Source organism: Bufo gargarizans, chromosome 4 (genome assembly GCF_014858855.1).
Source record: "Bufo gargarizans isolate SCDJY-AF-19 chromosome 4, ASM1485885v1, whole genome shotgun sequence".
NCBI lineage: Eukaryota > Metazoa > Chordata > Amphibia > Anura > Bufonidae > Bufo > Bufo gargarizans.
Window position 1 is genome coordinate 15,751,740 of NC_058083.1, and position 23,499 is coordinate 15,775,238.

At 45.0% G+C, this 23,499-nt stretch overlaps 1 protein-coding gene across 4 annotated transcripts in view; it reads left to right on the plus strand.

The window, feature by feature from the left end:
• The window catches only part of PUM2 (pumilio RNA binding family member 2), a 56,437-nt gene extending 37,995 nt beyond the window's left edge, over positions 1-18,442 (plus strand). For all 4 annotated transcript variants that reach the window (XM_044289533.1, XM_044289532.1, XM_044289531.1 and 1 more), the window contains exons 15-22: positions 2,422-2,689; positions 2,886-3,015; positions 4,323-4,451; positions 7,056-7,193; positions 9,100-9,225; positions 11,592-11,713; positions 15,245-15,437; positions 16,147-18,442. In XM_044289533.1, the coding sequence (XP_044145468.1) occupies positions 2,422-2,689; positions 2,886-3,015; positions 4,323-4,451; positions 7,056-7,193; positions 9,100-9,225; positions 11,592-11,713; positions 15,245-15,437; positions 16,147-16,278 (1,238 nt within the window). In that variant the 3' untranslated portion in view covers positions 16,279-18,442. The remainder of the gene's footprint in view (positions 1-2,421; positions 2,690-2,885; positions 3,016-4,322; positions 4,452-7,055; positions 7,194-9,099; positions 9,226-11,591; positions 11,714-15,244; positions 15,438-16,146) is intronic.
• The last annotated feature ends 5,057 nt before the right edge of the window (positions 18,443-23,499 follow it).

Sequence of the window (23,499 nt, forward strand, 5' to 3'; positions counted from 1 at the left end):
AGTGTGGGTTGTCCGCACATAAATCCTGAACGTGTGCATTTACCCTTAAAGGTGGTTATCCAGCTGCACCACTGCGTTCCCTTCATTGTTTGTTTGACAGGTGCCGCTCTGCACAGTATTATTATTGCAGTTCACTTAAGCTTCATCCCATTCAAAATCAATGGGACTGGGCTGCAATACCAAGCACAGCCACTTACAAAAGTGTGGCACTGTGCCTGGCAAATAACGAAGAGGATGGGGCTGCAGCTGATTGAGGGGTATCACAAATCAGATCCCCAACAATATGGATGGCCTGTCCTATATATAGTCCATCAGTATAGTATATAGTACATTGAGAAAAGACGCAAGTCCATGAAGCTCAACCAAGAGATTGGAAGGTGTGCGAATGAAAGGGAAGAGTACATAAGTATTAAAGGGGGTGTCCACTCCTTTACTGTTGTTAAGCCTATCCTTAGTATAGGCCACCAATGGTGTACGACACCCTGCTCATTATCTGACCAGCTGTTTTGCAGCAGCTCTGGTGCCGGATGTTGGAACTACAGCTCCGTCCATTGTGGTTAGTGGACAGAGCTGGTTAATGCAGAGTGACCAGCTCCAATCACTACCTGCAATGGATGTAGCTGTAGTTCTTGGGCCGAGCTGATCGGTGGGGGTGCTGGCTATTCATAGCCTAACATGAGGACAGGAAAACTTCTTTAATACACAACCGTATTCTGCGAGCCTTAGAAGCAGCTGACTGGCACTGTGCGGTTATTTGGTGTGTGATCTACAAGTGCACTCAAATCCTCCCCCCGTGTAAAAAGTCAGTTAAAAAAAGGATAAATGGTCTATTTTCAACGTCCGCTTTTTCACTGATGCTTTTCTGAAAAACGGCCATTAAAAAAGATCCCCTTCAATGGTATGGGGGGGATGTCTGGCCGTGTAAACAGACAAAATAGAACAGGTCCTACCGTCTGACGTCTGTTCACAACCCTTTAAAAAACGTCTGTGTGGATAGAACCACAGATGCAATCGGCTGTGTGAATAGTCTACTCCTTCTAGGACATATGATGCGTGTAGACTATGTGTATCTGGACGCATAGCTTTACATTTATCCACATTCGGTCTCATTTCCCGAGTGGATGCCCAAACAGAGGAAGAGATTTATCAAAACTGGATTGAACGGTAAACTGGCTTAGTTGCCCATAGCAACCAATTAGATTCTTTCAATTTTTCAGAACCTTTTTGTAAATGGAAGGATTTATCGGATTGGTCAGCCGGTTATCCTTTGCACCAGTTTTGATAAATCTCTCCCAAAGTGTCTAAGTCAGCTTGTAGTTTATGGACATCTTCCATAGACTGCACAGTACTACACTGTTTGGCGTCATCTGCAAAAATAGAAGCACTACTACTCCTCCCATCCACTATATCATTAATAAACTAGTTACATAATAGAGGACCCAGCACAGAACCTTGGGGTACACCACTTATAACCCGGGGCCATTCTGAATATGACTGGACACGGTCCTTCAGCCAGTTTTCCATCCAATTGCAAACGATAGTTTCCAAGCCTATAGACCTTACTTTACCTATTAAAGGGGTTGTGCTAAGTTTAGAAGTTATCCCCAATCCAGAGGGGTACAGTGCTCATCTATTTCTGGCAGTCACATAGAGAATGAAATGGAGCAACGATCGGACCCCCAGCAATCAGTTAGTTGTTCACTATCCTGTGCCACAACCCCTTTAACCCCTTCAGGACTTCGGCTGTACATGTATGATGCAAGTCTGGGTCATAAAGAAAGCACATGCTCAGGAGCTGAGCAGGCACTATAGCCTCTAGATGCCTGCTGTTTTGCATGGCAGACATCCGGAGGAGATTGCCTGTGATTGGTGATAAGGCTGATCGTGGGTATTTAACCCCTCAGATACTGTGGTCAATTGCAACCTCGGCGTCTGAGTGGATTTTAGCCGGGAATGCTGCGCTGACTAGCCCAAACAGCTTCCCCAAGCTCGATTGCTATGGCAGCCTCGGACCTTCTGAACGGTCTGAAGCCTGTCATTGCAAAGTCCCCATAAAGCGCTTTCTGTGGCTGGCCTCCATAGGAATGAAGTAAATCTCCCATAGACTGCAGGGTTAAATCATTGAGTCTATGGGAGGAGCGGTCTATTGGAGGAACATTTTTCAGCAGTACCATGGAGAATGAAGGGGGTTTGGGATTGGTGAGGGTCCAAGCGGTCAGACCCCCAGTGATTTAGATATTTTTTTTCCCCTTATCCTGTGGATAGAGGATAAGTTAAAAACTTTGCCCAACTCTGCTAAGGGAAGTATTTCCAAAGATATTCAGTGTTTTAGGTAGAAGAGGGTTATGGTGATCGGCCATGCTGTCAGTTGATCGTCACTAATCCATTTCTGTATATTAATGGAGATACTTTGTTGTATAGGTGGGCTGACAAACGGCAGTGGGCGGTATATTTCCGCAGCCCCCGGAGCGGAGGCAAAGTTTCGCAGCGCTGCCAGTGGATCCAGTTTCTTCAGCTCCAGTAGCCAGCTCTTCCCACCTTCACGCCTGCGATACAACAGATCTGACATAATGCCCTCCGGACGCAGCCGACTATTGGAAGACTTCCGCAACAACCGCTTTCCAAACTTGCAGCTCAGGGATCTGATTGGTCACATTGTCGAGTTCTCCCAAGACCAGCATGGATCCAGGTCTGTCACTGGAGCCCCACTCCCATAGACTGTAATGTAGAGCCGCACAGGTGTTTTCTTGTGCCTGCCTCCTCTTGTGGCAGGATTTAACAGTGCAATGAGTGTCATGGGGCCCCTACTTTTCTAGTTACAAGATATTATTAAATGTTAATCTTTAACATATAGAGAGTATAACGTCACTTTATTTGATATCCAGGTTTATCCAGCAGAAGCTAGAGCGAGCCACTCCAGCCGAGCGCCAAGTGGTTTTCAGCGAGATCCTGCAAGCCGCCTATCAGCTGATGACAGATGTCTTTGGGAATTACGTTATCCAGAAGTTTTTTGAAGTTAGTGACTTTTCTTCATTTAGTTTGTCATTCTTAGAAGTCAGAACAAGGTGAACGTTTAATACAGAAAATGATCAGCGAGGACATCCATCTAGATCTTATTGGACCCTTTTCTCACAAGCCAGTTTCACAAATTGGACTTGCAGCGTGTGTCAGGGAGAGCTCCCGCCCTGACCTCCCAGCACTTCCGGGATCGCATAGCATTATATTGATTTTATGATGCTATGTAACCCTTACAGACCTGGAATGATAGCATTATGTCATTGTTATACAATACATTCCAGACCTCTAAGGGTTAAATGGCATCATAAATCAATATAATGCTATGCAACCCCCCTCTAATTAGTGCAGGGAGGTCAGGACGGGAGCTCTCGCTAACACGCAATGCAAGTCCAATGCGTGAAACTATCCCGTGTGAAAGGGGCTTTAGTCTTGAACCCAAGCGGATGATTAAAAAAAAAAAATAATAATCTTTGTGCCCTACTCATCCATGTTCTGGCAATCCACAGATTATAACAGGAAGCCTCTCCTTCTGCTCTCTCATAAATAGGAGACCCTTATTTATCTCAGGAGCACACTCCAAAAATGGGGGGGACCCTGTTTACTTTGCCAGGTTTCTGCAAGGTTTTCTTTCGTGGGCTCAGCACGAAGCTTTGCAGATTAATGGGGTCTTGGACGTAAAGGGAGATCAGCCATGCATGTGCAGCCACCCTCCATTCACCGCTATGGGAGTTCCAATAATAGTCGAGCTCTGGCAGTCCCATAGCGGGAAATATAGTGGTGGCCGTGCATGAACTGTGTGCTCTCCATTCACTCTGAGACTTCAGAGAATAGCTGAGCCCGGCCTCTCGGCTGTTTTCAGAACTCCCATAGCAGTGAATGGAGGCTGGTTGCACATGCCCAGTGTGCTCTCCTTCACTTTGAAGGGGGGGGTCCCCTTCTGTAGATGGGTACAGGTCTCACATCTGAACCCTGATCCCTTCTGTCATTGATGGCATATTCTAACAATATGAGTTCCATGTCTGAGATGAGAATACCCTTTGAACACGCCAATCACGCACTTTTTTCGTATTTGAGTGTTCGTCCACCCGGACCCTCTTCTCTAATTTATAGCCTATAAGTTGTATAAAACAAGGGATGCTGGGAAAATTGGTGACATCAGTGAGGGAGGAAGTAGAAATCCACATTCCTGGTAACCTGGAACACGATTGCATGATAAAACATAGGATTTTTCACATTGATTGAGGGTGTCTGAAATCCCCTTGCTTGTCTGTTGCCATTCGGTTGATGGTATGTTTATTTTGCAGTTTGGTAGCATGGATCAGAAATTGGCACTGGCAACACGTATACGCGGACATGTACTCCCATTGGCATTACAGATGTATGGCTGTCGGGTTATTCAAAAGGCCCTTGAATCCATATCTCCAGATCAGCAGGTAAATGGTGGTAATTAGGGAGGAGCGAATTGACTGCAGATAAAACATCCGAAGTTGATTTGCATAAAACTTTATTCTAATACAGTACGGAGCAGGAGCTCCGTACAGCATTGGAATGTATTGGCTCCAATGAGCCGTTCTTGCTTTGCGAAGTCTCGCGAGACTTCTTGCAATAACTTCATAAATTAATTTGTACTGTTAAAAAAAAAAAACATTTCCCGAACTCTGGTTCGGTTCCAAGTGGTACCTTGGAACCGAACCAGAGTTTGGGAAATGTTTTTTTACAGTACAAATTAATTTCTGAAGTTATTGCAAGAAGTCTCGCGAGACTTCGCAAAGCAAGAACGGCTCATTGGAGCCAATACATTCCAATACTGTACAGAGCAGGAGCTTAGAACAAAGTTTTATGCGAATCAACTTTGGCTGTTTCATTCGAAGTCGATTTGCTCCTCCCTAGTGGTAATACATAATCTTGGGTACTCTGAGATGTTTAAATTGCTTACTTAAAGGGAACCTGTCACCGGGATTTTGTGTATAGCGCTGAGGACGTGGGCTACTAGATGGCTGCTAGCACATCCGCCATACCCAGTCCCCAAAGCTCTGTGTGCTTTCATTGTGTAAAAAAAAAAATGATTTGATACGTCCCTGACTCTTCTTACATACAGGACTCATCTCAGGTTAATTTGCATATGTATCAAATCGGGTTTTTTAGACAATAAAAGCACACAGAGCTATGGGGACTGGGTATTGCGGATGTGCTAGCGGCCATCTAGCAACCCATGTCCTCAGCTCTATAGACAAAATCCCGGTAACTGGTTCCCTTTAACTTGATTGGTATCTCTGTAATGTAACTTTCTGAGTAGTTTTCTAGATCTTAAGTATTAATGACTTGTCCTCAAGATAGAGATATTCAATATCTGAACGATGGCAGTCCCACTCCCTGGACCCCCTCTGATCAACTTATGAAGAATCTGCAGTGGTCGGGTGAAAGCTGGAGCTGTGACGTCATGTCTATCAGTATCTCCCAAGGATGAGAACCATCACGCTAGCGCCACCTTGAGGAAGTGTCTTCCTAAGAGTCAAAATCTAACGTTTTAACATGCTTTGGGATTTGACAAGGGAAAATAGTCAAGCCAAATATCTATCCATAGTCAGCTGTTTCAGGCTGCGTAACACTCATCAGCACGGAGTAGGATTCTGGCTAGCAGGGTGCTGGATCTCCTTAGGCTGGGTTCACACCTGAGCATTTTACAGCGCGTTCCTAAGCGCTGTAAAACGCTCAACAGGCAAAAACCAATGCTTCCCTATGGGCATGGTTCTCACCTGAGCGTTTTACAGCGCGTACGAACGCGCTGTAAAACGCCCTACGCCCCAAAAAGTACAGTAGCTTCTTTGGGGCGCATTGTCGCGCGTTCCTGCATATAGACGTAGCGGGAACATGCGACAAGGGGCATTCGCTTGTTTCTTCGCACGTATGTAAACGCCCGATAAGCACGCTTGTAAACAGCGCTTATCAGGTACGCTTATGTGTGAACCCGGCCTTTAAAGAGACCAGTGTCACCCATAATCCTACTCGCTACTGACAAGGGACAAGTTCCTCAAAACAGCTGTGTATGGATGGGTGTTTGGCTGGGTTATATTTCCTTGTCTTATCCCAAGGCTTAGGCTATTTTCACACTTGTGTTTTGGGCGGATCCGTCATGGATCTGCAAAAACGGATCCATTACTATAATACAACCGCATGCATCCGTCATGAATGGATCTGTTTGTATTATCTGTAACATTGCCAAGACGGATCCGTCCTGAACTCCATTGAAAGTCAATGGGAGACGTATCCGTTTTCTATTGTCAGAGAAAACGGATCCTTCCTTATTGACTACATTGTGTGCCAGGGCGGATCAGTTTCGTCAAGCGGACAGCAAAACGCAGTGTTTTGGTGTCCGCCTCCAGAGAGGAATGGAGACTGAACGGAGGCAAACTGATGCATTCTGAGCGGATCCTTTTCCATTCAGAATGCATTAGGGCAAAACTTATCCTTTTTGGACCGCTCGTGAGCGCCCTGAACGGATCTCACAAACAGAAAGCCAAAACGCCAGTGTGAAAGTAGCCTTAGTTATAAAGTCAGATTTTGACTTATAGTGATCCACTTCCACACGGTGGCACTAGCGAGATGGTTCTCTTCCTTGGGAAATAACGGTTTACATATTTTCTCATGGAGCACTTCCAGTATGTCTCCATACGTCACTGGTTTCTTGCAAATGAATGGAGCAGCCGCACGCACACCCAACTGGGTTACTCCATTCATTTCAGGGATGGGAGAGTTTATCAGGGGTGTTCGTTCTTGTGATCACTAGGGGTCCCACTGGTAGGTCCCCCATGAATCTAATAGTTATCCCCTATACACAGGATAGCAGATAACAAAACCGGAATACTCCGGAAAACCCCTTTAATCATTCACAGGGCAGTGAGTACAGAATACAGCAGTGGTAGATGGGTTATAGTGATCTTCATTTGCTGTGGTTATTTCTTAGTTGTCCTCAGGTTATTTTACTTTATTTACACTGCACTGATCACATGAGATAATCTGTTACGTGTCTCTTCCAGAGTGAAATGGTGAAGGAGCTGGACGGACATGTTCTGAAGTGTGTGAAGGATCAGAATGGAAACCACGTGGTCCAGAAATGTATAGAGTGTGTCCAGCCGCAGTCCCTCCAGTTCATTATTGATGCCTTCAAAGGACAGGTAGTGTAGTATGTGCACATTTCCCAAATGTCCTAATAAATGGAGAATTAATAATCTTGAGGGTCTGTCACAAAATTATTTGAAATGGGGAAGGAGGTTTCTGACATCTGTCCTTGTTCATTGTAAGGCTACTTTCACACTTGCGTTTTTACCTGATAATACAACCGTCTGTATCCGTTATGAACGGATCTGGTTGTATTATCTGTAAAATAGCCAAGACAGTCAATGGGTGCCGGATCCATTTTTTATTGTGTCCGTTTTGCTCTGCATTCCATGCCAGATGGTATGGGAACGCAACCAAACGGAATGCAATGCATTCTGGTGCGTTCTGTTCAGTTCAGTTTTGTCCCCATTGACAATGAATGGGGACAAAATGGAAGCATTTATCTCCGGTATTGAGATCCTCTGCCAATTCTCAATACCGGAAAAGAGAAACGCAGATGTGAAAGGGGAAATAAATGGATCTGTGCGCTGTCCTGTGTACCATGGACGTATGCTACACGAAGTGTGAATAAGCCCTAAGGCTGTTCATGATGCCTGTGGTAAGGGCTCTGGCAATCACAGAATTGAGCTCTGTGGCAGGTAAAGAGTTTGCCCGCTCCAGCCACGGCCTTCTGTTTGAAGGAGACAAAACTTTCTGTGCAATCTACAGGTTCCTCATACATTGCACTGGCCGGGATTTAGGGACTGTAGTTTCTCAGGGTCCTCAAAAAGTCCACCTAAAGTGATTCAATGAATAGATATGAAGGAGGTAGACGAAGCTGCAGTGTCCTTAAAAACTGCATGAGGGGGCGAGACGAAAACTTGTATCACAACCAGAAGGAATAAAATCTACAATATGCGATTACTATTGTCAACTAATCCATATCTATGGCAGGAGGTTTTTGAGTCTTAAGGACTCCCTAATAAATTATTACAATAAGTATCTTCAGTGTACCTTGGCTATATTATGTGTAATTAAAAAAAAGTTTGTGTAGCCACAGAGCTATTCAATAAAATGTACCTATATAGCGCCACCTGCTGTTAGTTGTTTTAAAATGTACCTATATAGCGCCACCTGCTGTTAGTTCTTTTCAGTCTTTCTTGTCCTCCTCACTGAGGTGGTCACATTCACTCAGTAAACCTTCAACTGTCACCAACCAGTTAGAAGCTGTGGCAGTTACAGAGAGAGAGTTGCAGCAGAAAGGACACTATTAGAGATGAGCGAATTTCATATTTTGAAATTTGTTCACGCTTTGTTTAATGGTAAAAGGTGAATTGCGTTATGGATTCCGTTACCACGGATCATAAATCAATACTATGACGGAATGAACAACGGAATGTCTTTAGAGGCATCCCGTTATTCATTCCGTCCTAAAAGAAGTCTAAACGGATCCGTCCAGTTTCCGTTATGCAGGAGAGGACTACTCTGCAGAACGGGACGGATCCATTATGCAGCCCATAGACTTCTATTATGACGGAATGAATAACTGGATGCCTCTAAAGACATTCCGTTGTTCATTCCGTCATAGTATTGCGTTATGATCCGTGGTAACGGAATCCATAACGCAATTCACCTTTTTACCATTAAACGAAGCGTGAACAAATTTCATAACCTGAAATTCGCTCCTCTCTAGACACAATCCCTGAGCGGTGATGGGGAGAGAGCTGCAGCAGAAAGGACATGCCTCCTGAGGTACCAGCTTGAATTAAATCTAGCTGAGCAATGAATGTGGAGATCTCTGGATCCATGTGAGGTACAGGGCTGGTTCTAGCTTTGTTAGATAAAGATGGTCATGTCCTATATGGTGTCTGATTTTCATGTTTACATTATTAAGTAAATGGTATCGGGATGCCGCCCATGCTGTGGTTTACTGTGTCATGGCTGTCAGGTTCTTCATTGTGCTGATATCTCTTTCTTCCTCAGGTTTACGTTCTTTCCACTCATCCTTATGGCTGTAGAGTCATACAGCGCATTTTGGAGCATTGTACAATTGAGCAGACGATGCCTATCCTGGAAGAATTACATCAGAGCACAGAGCAGCTGGTGCAGGTAATGCTCCTTCTTCATACTCCCAGACGGCTAGGCTGGGTTTCCAGAGGTATTAATTTCAGATTGGCGTGACCATTGGTCCTGTGGATGGCCCAGCTTTATATGCCAGGTTTACTCCATTCTGACTCCAGTCAGGTGGCGGAAAATTAATGTCCCTTATAGGGTTGTTGCGGGTATCGAAATTTCAATACCCAATCGATACTTTTGTCCCGGTATCGATACGATACCGGGATTTCCGTTTTATCGATACTGGGCTGCGCTTCTGCGCAGTCTAGTATCTCTGAACATGAGCGCGCTGCTATCAGCGCGCTCATGTTCTCTCAGCAGCACGGGGAGAAGGAAGCTGTCCTCCCTCCCCCCTGTGCTGCTGCCGCTGCCACCAATGAGAAGAGAGGGGCGGAGGAGGGGCGGCAATGAGAAGAGAGGGGCGGAGGAGGGGCGGCACCACGGAGGAGGGGCGGCAATGAGAAGAGAGGGGCGGAGGAGGGGCGGCAATGAGAAGAGAGGGGCGGAGGAGGGGCGGCACCACGGAGGAAAGGCGGCAATGAGAAGAGAGGGGCGGAGGAGGGGCGGCAATGAGAAGAGAGGGGCGGAGGAGGGGCGGCACCACGGAGGAAAGGCGGCAATGAGAAGAGAGGGGCGGAGGAGGGGCGGGCGCACTGCGCCACCAATGATAGGTTTATTTCCACACAGAGCGGCGCCCAGCGATGTCTCTGCACTCACCATTAGTCCTGGGCGCCGCTCCGTTCGCCCGCAGTGCCCCATTACTGTCTCCTCTCCTGCTCCACATGCTGCTGATTACTATCGGAGCGATGGGAGGAGACATCAGCTTCACTAGTGGGCGTTCCTTCTCCCTGGCTGTAGCGCTGTCCAATCGCAGCGCAGGGAAAAGGAACGCCCACTAGTGAAGCTGATGTCTCCTCCCATCGCTCCGATAGTAATCAGCAGCATGTGGAGCAGGAGAGGAGACAGTAATGGGGCACTGCAGGCGAACGGAGCGGCGCCCAGGACTAATGGTGAGTGCTGAGACATCGCTGGGCGCCGCTCTGTGTGGCCTGATAGTGAAAGTCTGGAGTCCCATATAGTAGTCGGTCTTTAACACATACAGGAGGCGGGTGCTGGCAGCAGAATCGCATTGCCGGCACCCTGCCCCTGACAGGGAGCTGCGATCAGCGGCAGTTAACTGCCGCTGATCTGCCAGTACCCGCCTCCTGTATAAAGGGGTAATTATCATTGGTGGTGCAGTGTGCCCCCCAACCCATTAAAATCATTGGTGGCACAGTGCGCCGGCCCATCTCAACCCCCCAGTATTAAAATCAGGGACCTCTCCCCTCCCCTCATTGGTGGTGCAGTGGCAGCTTCTGATCGGAGCCCCAGCAGTGTAATGCTGGGGCTCCGATCGGTTACCATGGCAGCCAGGACGCTACAGAAGCCCTGGTTGCCATGGTAACATCCCTGATGCTGTGTGCACAAAGCACAGAGCAGCAGGGACAGTGTGAAGTCCTATTCACCCTGATAGAGATCTATCAGGCTGAATAGGAAAAGGGATGAAAGATCCCAGGTTCTAGCCCCTAAGGGGGGGAAATAGTTATTAAATAAAAAGTGTAAAAAAAAAAAAAAAACACTAAAATATGAAGTATAAATCACCCCCTTTTCCCAATTTCACATATAAAATATATAAATAATAAACATATTATGTCGCCACGTCAGAAAAGTCCAAACTATTAAAATATAAAAAAAAATCTAGGTGGTGAATGCCGGAACAGAAAAAATAAAATAAAAACTGCGTGATTCGCCATTTTTTAAAATGAGGAATGCACGTGGCTTTTTTTGTTTATTCTTTTTGCATGGTATCGAGTATCGCAATACTTTTTCATGGTATCGAAACCGAATCAAAAATTTGGTATCGCAACAACTCTAGTCCCTTAATGTCTGAACTCTGAAGCTGGGGCTACACCTTGACGTACATAGCAATAAAAAAATTCCTACAATCAAAAACTTTCATGAGAGATGTTGAAAAGATGTCCTTACTATTATCATATTACCGCATGGAAGTAAAACACCTACTACTATTTAAAATTGCAAGTACCAATGAATAAACCTGGAGTACATGCTTTTCCCCAGACTTATGTGTTATTAGGGTCTTACTAGACAGTGTAGAGAAGGGGGGGGGGGGGCATGGCTTAAAATGTGCCAAATAGCACCATCAATTTTTGCACAAGATATTGGTCTAACTGGTCTTGGAGACCCCTGACCTTTCCCATGAGTATTTTGTTATCCTCCACCTATAGAAAGCACTGATGATACAGTCTCTGCCGATCTGAAGCGTGGATCATGACTTTGTCATCTGTTATGTCACATTGCAGGACCAGTATGGGAATTATGTCATCCAGCATGTACTGGAACATGGACGTTCAGAGGACAAGAGCAAGATTGTGTCTGAAATCAGAGGAAAAGTCTTGGCGTTGAGCCAGCACAAGTTTGCCAGGTAAAAATAATAATTGCGTTTTCAGAATAACTAGACATTTTCACAACCACCCAGAAATATTTCAAGCCTTTATTTGTTATAATTTGGATGATTATGGCTTACAGTTTATGAAACCCCAAAGTTTCATTTTTGAGGTACCCTTTGCTCAAGGGATATGTATTAATTAGCTGACTAGAGTGTGACACTTTGAGCCTCGAATATTGAACCTTTTCACAATCTTCTAATTTTAAGTTGCATTACTGAAATAAATGAACTTTTGCACAATATTCAAATTTTTCGAGTTTCATCTGTATAGTAGATAGTTATACAAAGGTTGGATACTATAAATGTGTATTCCTATTTACATGAGTGCCTTGCTTTATGTAGCTCATATGGCACTTTGCTGTATACATTGGGACAGTATGAGCAGAGTCATCTCTTTATTATTAGAAGGTTGGTGGGTTAAAAATGAATTTGCAGTCGCAGGACCGAAAGGAGTGTATCCTGTATTCCACTACAGAGCCCTTGGCAACATTTTGAAGGCTCATCAGTGCTAAACCAGAGCCTCTCATTGTTGCCTTGATCTATTCTCCTCTTCATTACTGTAACTCATTACTAACCTGGTAAGATCCCTTGTTTGGGGATCATACAAAAATTCTACCATGACACGTCTCCATTCACCCCCACCACCACCAGTCAATAATATTCTTCAGAACCTGATCCATCATGAAACAATATCCACTATACCCCATGCACTCAGACGCACTGCATATATTGGCAGGTGGCTGGCCTATGCAGCTTTATGTACTATTTAGTTAAGATGTCCAGACCATGGTACAGTGTTACTTTGTAATGTCTGATATTCTCAGTAGGGATCGACCGATTATCAGAGTTACCGATATTATTGGCCAATATTCGCATCTAACCTTGCTGCTGTCAGCACACTCCTGTTCCCTCAGCAGCACAGGGGAGAAAGAGTCACTCTCTCCCTTCCCCTGTGCCGCGCTGCCAATGAGGAGAGAGAGAGGGGCGGGCGCACTGCGCCACCAATGATAATTAATGTCTAATACAAATACAGGAGGTGGTGCCCAGCCTATATGACAGGAAGCTGCGATCAGCAGCAGTTAACCCCTCAGGTGCCGCACCTGAGGGGTTAACTGCTGCCACTGATCACAGCTCCCTGTGTGATTCTGCGCCGATACACCCGCCTCCTGTATTAAACGTTAATTATCATTAGTGGCCCAGTGCATGCACCCCCCCCAGTATTAAAATCATTGGTGGCACAGTGCGCCACCCCCCTCCCCCAGTATTAAAGTCATTGGTGGCAGAGGCCACAGGGTCCCCTCTCCCCTCCCCATTGGTGGCAGTGACAGTTTCTGATGGGAGGCCCAGCAGTGTAATCCTGCGGCTCCGATCGGTTACCATGGCAGCCAGGACACTACTGAAGCCCTGGCTGCCATGTTAAGCCCCCTGCTGCTGTGTGCACTATGTACAGGGCAGCAGGGAGTGTGTGAGGTCCTATTCACCATCATAAATCTCTATTAGGGTGAATAGGACAAGGGATAAAAAGATCCCAGGGTCTAGCCCCTAAGGGGGGAAATAACTATTAAATAAAAAGTTTAAAAAAACACCAAAATATTAAGTATAAATCACCCCCTTTCCCATTTTTACATATAAAATATATAAACAATAAATAAACATATCACATATTTCCACGTCCGAAAAGTCCAAACTATTAAAATATTTTAAAAAAAATCTCCTATGTGGTGAACGCCGTAACAGATTTTTTTTTATTTTTTTTTAAAAACTGAAAATGCACAGAATATCGATATAAGTTATTGGCTATTGGCCTGAAAGTTCACAGGTTATCGGTATCGGCTCTAAAAAAAAAATCAATATCAGTCTATCCCTAATTCTCAGTACATTTTAAAGGGAACCTGTCGGCGCCATAATAGACCATAAACCGCCAGCAGTACCTTAAAGGCATCAGGTTTCTAATGATCTTGTGTAAGATGTCCAAGGCGCATGATCACTGTAAAACCACTTTTATTCCCCCACAGGTCGTATGCAAATTAGGTTCTTTAAATCAAGGGGGGCAGCGGCTTTCGCGCTTTAAGTCAAGCTCACCCCGCCTCCTTCCTGCCCCTTCACATTTGATTGATGGCCTTTTGAATTCTTTTAGGTGCAATTCCATTCTGAGATTTCACGCATGCACAGTATGATCTTGTTTCCGGAGCCTGCGCATTGATCCCCACTGTAGTGTACTTGGTTCAGCGAGTGAGCACGCAGGCACTCCTGAGGCTGACGCTGATGCAGGGTAATGTTCTCCGAAGTGCACTACACCAGGGATCAATGCGCAGGCGCCCGAAACGAGATCGTATGGCACATGCACAAAATCTCAGGATGGAATCGTACCGGAAAGATTCCAAATGGCCATCAATCAAATGCTAAGGGGCGGGAAGGAGGCGGGGTGAGCTTGACTTAAATGCAAAAGCTTCAAGAACCTTATTTGCATACGACCTGTGGGGGAATAAGTTGTTTTAGGTCTGTTTCACACGAGCGGATGCCGTGCGTGACAGCAGAAGCACAGAGCATTAACATGACTGATAATTCTCTGTGATCTCTTTACTACGAAATCACGGTGACAACTTTATCTCACTGTGATTTCGTAGTAAAGAGATCACAGAGGGGCACGGAGCATTATCAGTCATGTTAAGGCTCCGTGCTTCTTCTGTCCGCATCGGGTCTTGGCTGTCATTCACGCAGTGGATGTCACGCACGGCATCCGCTCGTGTGAAACAGCCCTTACAGCGATCATGCTCCTTGGACATCTTACACAAGAACATCATTAGAAACCTGATAACAGCTTTAAGGTACTGCTGGCGGTTTATGGTCCATTTTGATGCCGACAGTTTCCCTTTTAATCCCCCGATTGTAAAGTGCTGCAGAATATGTTGCCGCTTTATAAATTAAAACCGTAAAGGAAATCTCTGCTAAGGCTACTTTCACACTTGCGTTCAGAGCGGATCCGTCTGGTGTCTGCACAGATGGATCCGCTCCTATAATGCAGACGATGGGATCCGTTCAGAACGGAACCGTTTGCATTATAGTTTAGAAAAAATTCTAAGTGCGAAAAGTGGCTCAGACGGATCCGTCCAGACTTTACATTGAAAGTCAATGGGGGAAGGATCCGTTTGAAAATTGAGCCATATTGTGTCACTTTCAAACGGATCCGTCCCCATTGACTTACATTGTAAGTCTGGACGGATCCGTTTGCCTCCGCACAGCCAGGCGGACACCCGAACGCTGCAAGCAGCGTTCAGGTGTCCGCCTGCGGAGCGGAGGACAAACGGTGCCAGACTGATGCATTCTGAGCGGATCCGCGTCCACTCAGAATGCATTAGGGCAGTACGGATGCGTTCGGGGCCGCTTGTGAGAGCCTTCAAACGGAACTCACAAGCGGAGCCCTGAACGCTAGTGTGAAAGTAGTCTAATCTGGCATGTTGTCAGCTCTTTTTTACAACCTGTCTATTTTTCCCCATCTCTTTTCAGTAATGTTGTGGAGAAATGTGTTACTCACTCATCCCGTGCGGAGAGGGCACTGCTGATTGACGAGGTCTGCTGCCAGAACGATGGTCCTCACAGTGCCTTATACACCATGATGAAGGACCAGTATGCAAACTACGTGGTGCAGAAGATGATTGACATGGCAGAGCCCGCTCAGCGCAAAATCATCATGCATAAGGTAAAGACATTAAAGGGGATGTGCAGTTTCATGATATTAATGACCTGTCCTCAGGATGCCGTCAATATCAGATCGATGGGGGTCAGACTCCTAGCACCCCTGACAATCAGCTGTTTGAAGAGGCTGTCATGCTCATGTTAGTGCTGCGTCCTCTGCACTCCATTCCTATTCATCGGAAGCTGTAAATACACTGTGCCACCACTACAAAGACTCTGCTCAAACAGCTGATCGGCCTGGAGTTGGAGCCCTGCCGATCTGATATTCATTATCATGACTCTGCACAACCACTTTAAGGAAGACTTGAAAACCCTAAATGGTGTAGATCTAAATCTGTCTGAAACTTGGTGCTGCTAAATTTCATAATATATTTTGTAAGGGTCGGAGATTCAAATATCCTGTTTCCCTTTACATACACGTTGTCTTTCATCATCCCCACCACTAGGGGGAGATATACTGAAAATGGGTAGATCGTCATTGATTTAAATGATGGGTAAAATTCAGTATACAGGGAGACAAGTGGCCTGCAAATAAATGAGCCGTATTCCACCCTGGATTATGATAGGGAGTAGAACAGGCTCAAGAGAATGGGATATCATGGCTCGCCAGTATATATAGAAAAAACCTCTTCAAACCTCTATGAGAATTTGGAGTCTGTTTGACAAATCTGTTAAAATAACCAGTTTTTTTTTTCCCCCTCTCCTCCTAATAGATCAGACCACACATCACAACATTGCGTAAATACACCTATGGGAAACACATACTGGCCAAGCTGGAGAAGTACTACATGAAGACTAGCAGTGACCTGGGGCCAATGGTTGGACCGTCGAATGGCATGCTCTAGGGAAAGGCAGGAATTTAGAACCCAGTCCGCACATTACACCCGTCATGAACGAGGATCCTCCCGACCCTCCCACCTCGCTTCCTCTCTCCGTAGCCGATGTGTTCCACACTATTTATTGTTCTCCCTCCTCCCTGTACATTTGGGGCTTCCCTCTGGCCACCATGGGAGACTTACCCAGCCGCCTTGCCAGTACAAAAACCAGAGCCTGTAAATGATGTAATTGTATCAAGCTGTCACATATTTTGTAAATTTTTACCTTGTAAAGTTCCTGTAAAAAGTGGTAGTTTTTAAAGGGAAAGTACAGTATTTTAATAATGCTGGTTTGCCGGCCGGGTCAGTCTCCCATCAGCGCGGAGGAGTCATCTGTAAATAAAGTTCTATTCTTATTTTAAACTTTTTTTATTTTTATTTTTTTTCGCATTAGAGGTCTGGAATGTACTGGGTAACACTGACATAATGCTGTCAGTGTTATCCAATACATTCCAGGACTGTAAGGGTTACATAGCAACATAAATCAATATAATGCTATGCGACCCCGGCAGTGCTGGGAGGTCAGGACGGGTGCTGTGTTATACTCGCGCTCCGAGTCCAGAGTGTGAAAGCGGCCTAAAGGCATTGCTTTGCAAACCGCTGCTCTTCAACGACGCTTAAGTGCAAGAACACTCTGGGGGTTGTAGTCTGCAGGTTATGAACCAATGTTTTCAAGCCTGAATGGATGAACACCATCATTAGTTTCTATGTAGCAGGCCTTGGGTCAGTCACACTTTACTACCTGTTGGAAAGATTTCTGTGTGGATACACGACAACTGTGGATTTTTTTTTATTTATATTCCCCCCCCCCCCTCCATTTTTTTTTTCCTTAAAATTCCCTGTGCGATTTAAAAAAAAACGATAAAGCAGCAGCCGATGTACGACACCTGCTAATTTCAGTTATTCTTTATTAAATATGTACGCACCATCCGAGGCGATTTCTAGTAATCAAGGCCCATTAACTCTTTCTTTCCCTTGCACTGACTCAAAAAGGGACCTGGTGCAGAAATCATGCAGTTGGTATGCAATAGAGGCCTCAATTCATCCCTCTGTTCATTGTCACCGCTGAATGAAATTCTATCCACAGATAAAATACAGGAGTCGGCGAGAAATGCGACTCCCATTTCGTTTCCTTTTTAGCACCTAGCGAAGCACTGGCGCTTAATCATTGCTTTGTTTAGTTTTTTTTTTTTACATGGTGTGATGTTTTTTTTTTTTTTTCCTTTTTAGGATTTTTTTGATTAGCCAAATCGTATAGATTTAAATAGTGGATAAAAGTCCCTTTTTGCGCATGAAAAAAATGGATAAAAAAAAAAATATATAAATATATATATATATTTGAATGGCTTTCTGTTTGTAATTTTTCCTTTTCCGGGTCATATATAAATATCTGCTTTGTATTGTATAAGTGTAACTAATGAGTAGTTGACCGTTTACAGTCTCTATGTTTAATACGAGCCTTGCTTATTTTGTAGTTGGTTGTACAGATTGTACATTTGTAAACCTTTTTTGCTGTATATGTCACTTCGTTTTCACCCCTTCATCTGGGAAGGGGGCTGAAAAAAAGGAGGAAAAAAAAAAACTTTTTTGCATTTTAGTGTACATTTGGGTGTCTCTATATTGCCTTGGCAAATAGTGTTGTATAATGTAAATTTCTTTAAATCAAGTTTTTGTTTTGTTTTTTAAACCGGTCTTTCTACAGCTTGGTAAAAAGTCTCTATAAATATATAAATACCAGCTATGTATTTATCTAGCGCTGGAGAACCCGTTCTCGTTTCTACGCCACGGCTCTTAACACGTCGATGGGATACAACGCAGTCCATTGTGCTTAGTGAGTAGACATGATATCTAGATGTCCGTGTATATAAAGTTCTGTTCACACAGGAGAGCCTCGCGAGTAATAAGGCCAGTGGCTTGCTTTGTATAGCACTGTATTTTTGATTAGCCTGCTCAAAGCCAAGAGATAAAAAAACCTATGTAAATTATTGTCAATTTTGGTGAACATACAACAGTGTATCAATAATCTATAGATGATGTACATTTACGAGCGGCCTTATGTACATTTTCCAATGATCTTTTTAAAAGGCAGAATTGTGACCACATGTGTATAATTAAAAGACTTTTTAATCCTTTACTTTGTCGTATTTTTTTCCTTCCATCCAAACACATAATTTCTTTCATCTGCTGGTAGAGGGGTCTTGACAGACAGGTGATTTAACCCTCTGATCCTCCCAGACACGGTTTGTTCGGGCAGGGGAGGACAATACTGAACAAACCATATCACAATAGTAGAAGCAGGGGCGGCACAGTTACACGAACAGTCCACAAGACAGCGAAGCAAAGTTATCTGGGCTGCTGAAGATCTACACACTCACGGTGGTGCACAGCTGCTCGCAGTGAAGAGATTAATCAAATCGCAATGAAAGAGGCAGAATATGTAGCGGCACTCGCCAGTGTGTTACAAACCAGGTTCTTTTATTCCATATATAGAAAGTAGCAGGGGGCAGACAATTCTTAATCACGCATGTGAAAAGCAACGTCTGTTTCGCGCTAACAATCTCTTCCTCAGGCTCTGCGTCGGCGCATATTATGCGCGTCGCCCTTTTAAATATCGACGCTGCCGGTTGTCATGACAATCGACAACACAGCTGTGCCTTCCTCAAAGATTAGTATAAAAATATACATGCAACAAAAAGACCAACAACAAATACCTAGCAATACAACAATACAGTACATATAACGATTGCATGTGCAATATCTAGCTATAGGAATGGACTCAAATCGTTCCTGTCATTTAGTCCAAGCTCACCCAGGGCCTGGGTACACAAAATCCATCTAGCTTCCCTCTGCAGGAAGAGGCGATGTCTGTCCCCCCTTCCCCCCGCAGAGGGGTGGACACAGTCTCCAGTCCTGTGAAGGAGATACAATCAACGTTACCTCCATGCACACTTCTTACGTGCTCTATAAATCTCGGTCAACCGAGTTAAAGTGCTCCCTCATTCTTTCGAACATGCACCTGATTGTCTTCCCAATATAGAATCGCCCGCAGCTGCAGATTAGTAAATACACTACATATGTGCTCCTGCAGTTACTGAAACTATTTATTCTATGTTGGGTGCCAGCAAACTCAATGTATTTTGTACTTTTGGGAGTTATGGGAACATAAAGAACAGCTGCCACAACGGAAGTTGCCCTTTGGAATATTATTCCTGAGCCAATTATTGCCTTTGGTCTGGAACCTACTTCTCACAAGTCTGTCCTTGATCGTATGGCTTCTTCTAAAAGATATAAGTGGCTTCTGTTCTGTGAGTTCGTTCAAGGTTACATCTCTCCTCAAAATGTCCCAGTTTTTAAAGGGTTTCTACCACCAGAAATACTGTTCTGTAGCTGACTGATATAGCGATGCGCTAATGTCAGCACTACATAACAGTGTGTTTCTAACAGTAGTTCCTGTAGCCGTTTTTGTTAAAAACATACTTTTATAGATATGCTAATGAGCCTCTAGGTGCTGTGTGGGCGTCATTAGCACCTAGAGGGCTCCGTTCACTAACCATTTCAGCCGCCCATCGCGTCCCTCCAGCCCGCCCCGCTCCTGTTGATTGACGTGAAGCTTCTCGGTATCGAGTACCAATGCCTGCGCCGTGCACTTCTGTATTCTCCCGGCGCTGGCTTCCTCACTGCGCCTGCGCCAACTACGATACAATGAGGAAGCCGGCACCAGGAGCACGGCATTCACTCACTGCGCCGAATACAGAAGCGCACGGCGCAGGCGCGGGAATTGGTACTCGATACTGAAGTTTCACGTCAATCAACAGGAGCGGGGCAGGCTGGAGGGACACGATGGGCGGCTGAAATGGTTAGTGAACGGAGCCCTCTAGGTGCTAGTGACGCCCACATAGCACCTAGAGGCTCATTAGCGTATCTATAAAAGTACGTTTTTAACAAAAACGGCTACAGGAACTACTATTAGAAACATACTGTTATGTAGTGCTGACATTAGCGCATCGCTAATGTCAGTCAGCTACATAACAGTAATTCTGGTGGTAGAAACCCTTTAAATATCACGGAACGAATTCGTTCTGCCATGGGGCTGTATTTGAAAGAGAATGCAAATCTTGAATCCCCACTAGTGGCCCTGATCCATCCCCCATTAATAGATCATCCTGATAGAAGGCCTCCTCTACTCTTCATATCTTTATTGAGTAAATCTTCTGGATACCCTCTCTCTAACAATCGCTGTTTCAAATCTGATGCCTGTTTGTGGTATCCACTATCCCTACTGTTTATTCGCCTTAGGCCTAGTTCACACGAAGGTTTGTTTTTTTTTGCGAGTGTACGGGCCGTTTTTTTGTGTTCCGTATACGGAAGCATTCATTTCAGTGGTTCCGTAAAAAAAACGGAATGTGGTACGTATGCATTCCGTTTTTCCGTTCCGTTGAAAGATGGAACATGTCCTATTATTGCCTGCAAATCACGTTCCGTCGCTCCATTCAAGTCAATGGGTCTGCAAAAAAAGGCACACCTACGGAAATGCATCTGTATGTCTTCCGTATCCGTTCCGTTTTTTCTGAACCATCTATTGAAAATGTTATGCCCAGCCCAATTTTTTTCTATGTAATTACTGTATACTGTACATGGCAAACGGAAAGGAAATGGAACACAACGGAACTCAAAAACGGACCGCAAAAAACTATAAAAGCCATACGTTCATGTGAACTAGGCCTTAGTCTGATGAACTGACCGTAGGGTACGGCTTTTTTTTTTTTTACATTCCATGGATGGAAGCTGTCGTAGTGGGCTTACTAAAGCCCTCTGTGACCAACTTGTCGCCCACAGCCACATCCAGAAATTCTAATCTTGTACCTCCAAAATTGAGGGTGAATGTCATGCCCATGTCATTTGCATTAAGATATTTAACGAAGTCATCGCACTGGGTTTCTGTACCCTCCCATATTATGAATATGTCATCCACAAAACGTAAATACGCCTTCAACCTGGATAAAAATGGATTCCTAATGGAGTAAATATACTTATCCTCCAACCTGGCAAGGTACATATTTGCGAACGTGCAGGAGACGGGGGTCCCCATAGCCGTACCCAGCCTTTGCCTATACCACTCGCTTCCAAACTGGAACACATTGTTAGTTAAGATAAACTCGAGTGCCTCACCAATGATATGACAGAAAATCAGACTTTTTCCAAGGTTAGTTACGATGTCAAGGACCGCCTCTACACCCGCACCATGAGGGATGCGGGTGTAGAGGCTTTCCACATCGAGGGATACTAACTGGTACCCTTCCTGCCAATGCAGTTCCTTTAAGGCCAGTAGGAAGTCATTGGTGTCCCTGAGGTAAGCAGGGGCACTTACCAAGGCCGGCCTCAAAAGCCAGTCCACATATTTAGATAGAGGTTCCGTCATTAAGCCAATTTGACTCCACCTTCAAATGGATCCACAGAGGCATCACCCGAGGATTCCTTAACAGTATCGCTACCCGTGAGAAATTCAAGACAGGCTAATTCTTCTGTGTCATATCTAGTGGATATGTGGAAACCTAATGGATCAGGGACCAAGGGGATCTCTCCCTGTGTGTGGACAACTTTCTGTGGTATGTCTGCAGTGTCCCAGGGGGTCAGTAGTGTAGCTTTAGGTATGCTGGGCTTTGTAGTGCAGGGTAACCCACTAACCTGGGACTCACTGTCGTCTTCAAACGGGTCAGCACTGGAACAAGCAGGTGATGAATGTCGTGACGCCAGTGCCAATTGAACGGTGGCACACCGTGTAGTGACAGGCGGAATAATTGAGGAATCTTTATATTTGAATAACAGGGTAACTTTACTGAAGATACTTGAAGATAGATGAACAGTCAGTAAGTACAGTTCCAGAATATTCCACACGTTACAAAACAGTCATAGCAGTGGTTCAGGCTATTAAGCGCAGCCGCAAAAAGCTATCTTCAAGACAGGCCTCCTAGGATCAGGGCTTTCCTCTTACTCTAGATGTAGCAATACACTTCAGGCAACTATTCTCTCTGCAGGGGTACGCTTACTTCCTCTCCTGCTTTAGTTCCTGGCTGTAAGCAATACTCTCAAGGTCCAGACACCCAAATCACGGTGATAACCCTTGAGCAAAGGTTTTGTAGAGGTTCCCCTTTTCTCCTGTGGACAGGCGGTTACTTAGAGTACCTCAGGTATACTTGACCTGGAAAACTGGGTGGGAATGATCCTCCACACCAGTGGTGCAATTTCTGCACTAGTTACTGAGTCCTGAATCTCTCAGAACCCACTCTGAACTAGGAACTTCCAACTACTACCCTTCCTGGGTTAGGCCCTAGCCTATTTATACTAACTTCGGGGCTCCCTCTGCTGGCTGGAATATGAATTGCCGGCTACAGGCCTAACTTTCTTAAAGGGAGCTACACATTATAATATAGCAGTGTCGGGTAACCTACCTGTATACTGCACACCCCCAGACTTTAACGTGAGTAAGGCCTCGTACTCACACACATGCCTTTCTGAACCGGCATCCAATGGTACATAAATTAAGCATTACATTATAAATATGGTAAATAATTATTTCACACAGAAGATATAACATTTGTAACTTAATGAACAGACGACGCAAGGGAAAGGGGCGTCTTCTTGCTTCTTAGACACGGCCGCCGACCTGGCACAGCGGACTTAAGGTGAACCAGGTTAGTCCATTTTTCTTGGTTAAAGTATAATAAGGGAACTACACAGGGGTTTTCTGCGGGTGTATAACAGGCAAGGGCTCACGTGGAGGAGTCCATTCTTGCGCACAAACGTCAAGCAAGCTATTTCCAGTAGCAACTGCCTGGGAAGAGACACCACCAGCATAATCAAAGTCCCCTAAACGGACTGGCGGACGTCCCCTGTTCATCCGGGTGGACCTTCTCAACACAGGGGTCTCCTCCTCCCTTAGCATCGAGGTAGAAGAGAGACGAGCAACAGGAGGGTCTCCACCAGTGGGTCCTGGTCAGGAACAACAGGCTCCCCTATAAGGAGGACTGGATCTGGGGCATTTTGAACCGGCTCTTCTGGAGGTAAAGGCACCATAGGTGTCGGAGCGGGCACCAACAAATTCAACCATGGTGTCAGGAGCCAATGCATGGGTTCGGTGTCATACATTAGATTACTGACAGCCTGCATAGGATCCTCAGGCTGTATTGATGA